The sequence below is a fragment of the Varanus komodoensis genome, unplaced genomic scaffold (genome assembly GCF_004798865.1).
Source record: "Varanus komodoensis strain SLA01 unplaced genomic scaffold, ASM479886v1 scaffold15, whole genome shotgun sequence".
NCBI lineage: Eukaryota > Metazoa > Chordata > Lepidosauria > Squamata > Varanidae > Varanus > Varanus komodoensis.
This window is the reverse complement of record NW_025335440.1, coordinates 359975-364521: the sequence shown is the minus strand read 5'-3', so window position 1 is coordinate 364521 and position 4547 is coordinate 359975. Positions and strand designations below refer to the sequence as shown.

At 56.8% G+C, this 4547-nt stretch overlaps 1 protein-coding gene across 1 annotated transcript; it reads right to left on the bottom strand.

The window, feature by feature from the left end:
- Window positions 1-264: 264 nt before the first annotated feature.
- Window positions 265-4147, bottom strand: FAM167B (family with sequence similarity 167 member B). Its single transcript, XM_044424978.1, has 2 exons — window positions 3837-4147; window positions 265-1122 (listed from the first exon to the last, which is right to left on the bottom strand). The coding sequence occupies exons 1-2, from the start codon at window positions 4140-4142 to the stop codon at window positions 859-861; spliced, it is 570 nt and encodes a 189-aa protein (XP_044280913.1). The 5' UTR covers window positions 4143-4147; the 3' UTR covers window positions 265-858.
- Window positions 4148-4547: the final 400 nt, after the last annotated feature.

Below are 4547 nucleotides of genomic sequence, written 5' to 3'. Positions count from 1 at the left end.
GCGTGCCCGCCTTCCCTGCATGGGCGCGATCGCGGTCCGTCGTGCTGGGGTGGGACACAGCCACGATTGCACCCGTGCTCCCCCGCAGCAGGCCAGCGATTGCGCCCACATGATCGCGGGTGGAGGAGACGGCCGCGATCTTTGCTGTTCTTTGCCACTTTGCTTCGAATTTTTGTGAGTAAAAAAACAGTTGCAGAACAGATTAACCTCATTTACACTGACCTTTATGGGGAAATTTGACTCGTCTCACGACCAATTTGGGTCACGACCAGAGTCCTGGAATAGATTAAGTTCATGAGCCAAGGTGCCACTGTACTATGAAGGTGACTGTAAAAATAAATACACATTTTTTAATAAATAAATTCTTGGGGTTTTTGGGTCCCCCCTTGTACACGAGAATGGATTCTAAAGCCAACCAAGTGTTTGGGATTTTAAAGCACAGATGAGCCAGCAAACTCAAAGTGACCCAGCTTCCCTAAATTCTTGTTCTTTCCCAGCTCCAGGTCAGCTAAAGAGATGCTTGTCAGTTTTAATGGACTCTTTGCAGCTTTAAAATGGTGCCCACCCCACACATCATGGCCATTTGGGCTCTTTGGCCATCCCGTCTAGTAAGCTGGCAGGTCACCCATTCTGAGGGGTGCAGAGCTGGTGCTTCCTCTGACAACGGGCTGCCCTAGACCGTGGTCGGGAATCACGTCCTGGCAGGGCCATCCCCGGCTTCGCGGGAGGCTGCCTCCCCACCATGGGGTCCAAAGCATGCACCAGGCCGCAGCAAGAATTGGACTGGGACTACCGATCCAGGCAGATCTCCGCGAACCCCCGCAGGGGCCGAGGCACACACAGTGGGAGGCAAGGCTGTCAGCAGAGAGAGAAGCGGCGAGAGTTGATGTTCATGCGCGTGACGCCAATGTGCTTGAGCGGCGTGGACAACAGGAAGGCCATCTTGGGCGGGATGTTGCACAGCAGATCGGAGTCCTCCTCACAGCCTTCCAGCTTGAAGGTGGCATCGTCCAGCATCTCCTTGTGCTGGTGGCAGGCCTGCTCCACCTTCAGCCGGTGGATCTGAGCCCGCAGAGCCATCAGCTGCCGGGCCAGCCTGTGATCCATGGCCTGCATCTCCCGCTGGGCGTGAGGAAAAGAGGCCGGTGAGGAGCGAGAGGCAGCCCCCCGCATCCGCACCCCATGCCCCAGCCCCTGACCCTTCCCCGACTAAAGCTGTGCGGCACTCCGGTCCGCAGGCCGGGCCTTGGCTTACTTCAGACTCAGCACCCCCAGGTGGGGCTCAGGAGGTCTGAATCCCCGGAGAGGTCAGCATGGGCAGTGCTGGGCTACACCGGCCCAGGGCCGGGCTCCGTGCGTGCTTGTGACACCAAGACGGGGGAACCGGCTTTGCACAGAGTCTCTGGCATAGGACCAGTGGCCCCTGATGCAGGACGCAGCGATGCAGGGCTCCCAGTGGGCACCCGAGACTCCCTTTCACGCCCGCTTGTTGGTCTCTCTTTTCCATATGGGCCTCCCCATCCTGCTTTTCATATACTAGAGATGGGCTGCATCTCCTCTCCATCCAGAATTTGACTTCTGGAGGCAAGGCGGAATAGCGCAACTAAACCTTGATGAGGGATAATTACAGCTACTCATAATACAAATTTTAACAAGTCATCTGGTGACAAGCGGAGTCCCCCAGGGCTCAGTTCTAGGACAGATTCTGTTCAATCTCTTTATCAGTGACCTGGAGGAGCAGCTAACCAGTCTGCTGACCAAATCCTCAGACGATACTAAAGTGGGGGAGGTGGCCAAAAGGATCTAGGCAGACTGTGGAAGTGGGCAGGGGACAACAGGATGGCGTTCAATGTGGATAAGTGCAAGGTCTTGCCCTTGGGGCACAGGAATAGCTGTCATAAGTATAGGATGGGGGACAAGTGGCTGGAAAGCAGCACTTGTGAAAGGGACCTCGGGGTACTTGTCAATAGCAGGTTAAACACGAGCCAGCAGTGTGTCGTGGTGGTTAAGAAGGCAAACGCCACCCGTGTATGTATAGCCAGAATCGTGGACATAGCAAGTTTGGAACCCATTCAGCACAGCCAGATATGGGTGGATGCCATACAAGATGAGATTGAGGGAAGTGGGACTTTTCAGCCTGGAGAAGAAGAGGCTCTGAGGGGATCTTACAGCAACTTACAGTTATGTGAAGGGGTGTCTCATGGAAGAGAGTCGTGACCAGTTCTCCCCTGCAGTGAAGGGCAGGACATGTCCCAAGGGGGCAAAGCTAAACGGTCTGGGCTTCAGGGTGGATGCCAGGAAGTTCTTCCGGATGTTAGGACCCATAGGATATGGAATGGGCTTCCAAGGGAGCTGGTTGAGGCCCCATCAGTGAGGGTGTTCGAGGAAAGATTGGACAACCACATGCTGGGGATCACATGAGCAGAGCCAACTGGAGCCAAGGGTCAGACTAGATGAACTGGGATACCCCTACTGACTCGCTCTGTTGCTATGTTTCTACCTGCAGAGGGCAAATTTAGGGAACAGGGACAGGTGCTAAACATCTCCTCGGGAGAGCCCATCAGCAATCCTGGGCACCTGTGGCACTTCTGGGCAGAAGCCCTGTTTGTGCTACAAGATCAAGGAAATTTTCTTCTTGGTCCCCAAGATGCCAGCAGAGCTCCGGCCTAAAGCATGAGGGGGTCAACTTCCCCCTGGCTGGGACAAGGGGCAGCCCCAGGAAGGAAGCTGACCCCTTGCGCTTCAGGCCAGGAGCCTGTTTGTGTAACGAGGCCGCCTCCATCGCCACGGTGCGCTGCGTCAGGCAGGTTGCAAACATGGCCTGGGAGGAGGGCTTCTGTGCACATTTGGCCGATGCAGAACGGAAGCTCCAGCGCACAGTATCCTGGAAGCCCCTCCGCCTCCCTCCCCACTCCCCGAGGCACATCGCTCAGCAGCCGGAGCTGGCAGGCTAAGCGCTGGATGGTGGGGATGGGGGTGGGAGGTGTCCCCTGTATCCAAGCGTGCCCCTCCTTGCACAGCGCGCCTCATGGGCTCCACCAGTTGCAGGCTTCCGGACCGGACTGCACCTTCGGGGAGCTGCTGGTGTGAAATACAAACCAGGGGCTCGTGAACGGGGGCAGCAGCCTGCCTGCCCGCCCAGCCCCAGGCATCCCCTGCCCTGTCACAGACTTTGCAGGGGAACAAGGTCATCGCCTCACCCTCCCAGCACGCCCGAGCTTTTCTGTCCCCTTGCCCATCTTCTTTCTGGCCACAGAAAGCCAGTTCAGGAAAATGAGACGGAAGCGTTATGCAACCCAGCAAAAACCCGCAGGATGAGCCTTGCAGGGAGAGGGCAGCTTTCCAGGCCAGCAAAAGGCAGCCAGGCAGGTGAGCCCGCAAAGGCAATGGGCGGCCAGCTCCGCAGCACCACTGCACCGTCTCTGCTCTGGAGGCAGAAGAACAAGCGACACTGAACCAGGCCACGGAGAAGCTTTTCCCAGAAGCGGGGCCCACCTACAGGAGGTCTGAAGCAGAGGCCAGAATGCTAGCGGGCAGCTTTTAGAGAAAGCAGATCAAATCCGTTGGCACAGTAAATGTCTCCAGAACATCCCCCCTTCTTTTGCCTACCCCACTGCAGTTTGTTCTCTCCTCTCCTGGTGAGGAGACTGTCCCCTCGGAAGAGACTTCCCATCTCCGGGAGTACTTGGCTTTCGAGCGCCCAGAGCAGCGCTGGCTGAGGGCCTCGCCCTCCTCGCTGCTCTGGGGCTGCCCTGGTTTGGTGCCGAGCCGAGGGATGTGCTGCTCCTGCAGCCGCGGGGAGCGTGCGGGTCCCCAGGAGGTGCAGAGCTACTCACCAGCTCCGTCCTGAGCCATTCGAAGGCGTGGCTGATAGTGGGGAAGCCGCAAATGGTCCTGGAGGGCGCCCGGGGCTGGCTGTCTCCCGCGCCCACTTCCTCAGCCCGTGTCTCCTGCAGGGCCTGGAGGGGCCCGCCCAGGAGCCTGTTTCTCCAGGAGGGGCTTTGCACATGGGCCCTCCACTCCAGGTAGGAAGGGCGCCGGGTCTGCAACTTCAGCTTTGCTGCCAGGGCCTTGATGCTGTCCAGACAGTCCTCCACGCCGGACTCGTCTTCGCCCAGCTCCTGGAACTTCACCAGGGCCATGGCAGAGGAGGCAGCCGGCAAAGGGCATCTCCGACAGGCCGGGCCCCCACAGCGCACCCGCTTTCCCTGTGCGCCAGACAGATGTGTGTGCGTGTGGGGACAAAATCCACGTTTCCTTGGAACAATAAGGCTCTTGGAATTTAAAAAAAGCAAAAAACAAAAGAAGGAACTTTAATTATCCAGAGGTTAATGGTTGACCTTTAAAAATAAAAATAAAAAATACAGTATTGTTGTTTTCAGCTGGGAGGAGACGCCCTGTTCTTTGAAAGGAAGTCTCATGGCAGACATAAAAGACAGCAAGAGTGTAAAGTAATTTATCCTACTGGCACTCCTTCCTTTCCTGACTCTATTATTGGCAAAGAGTCATGGGCCTCCAGGTTTCTAGTAGAGGAAAGGTTGAAAGGT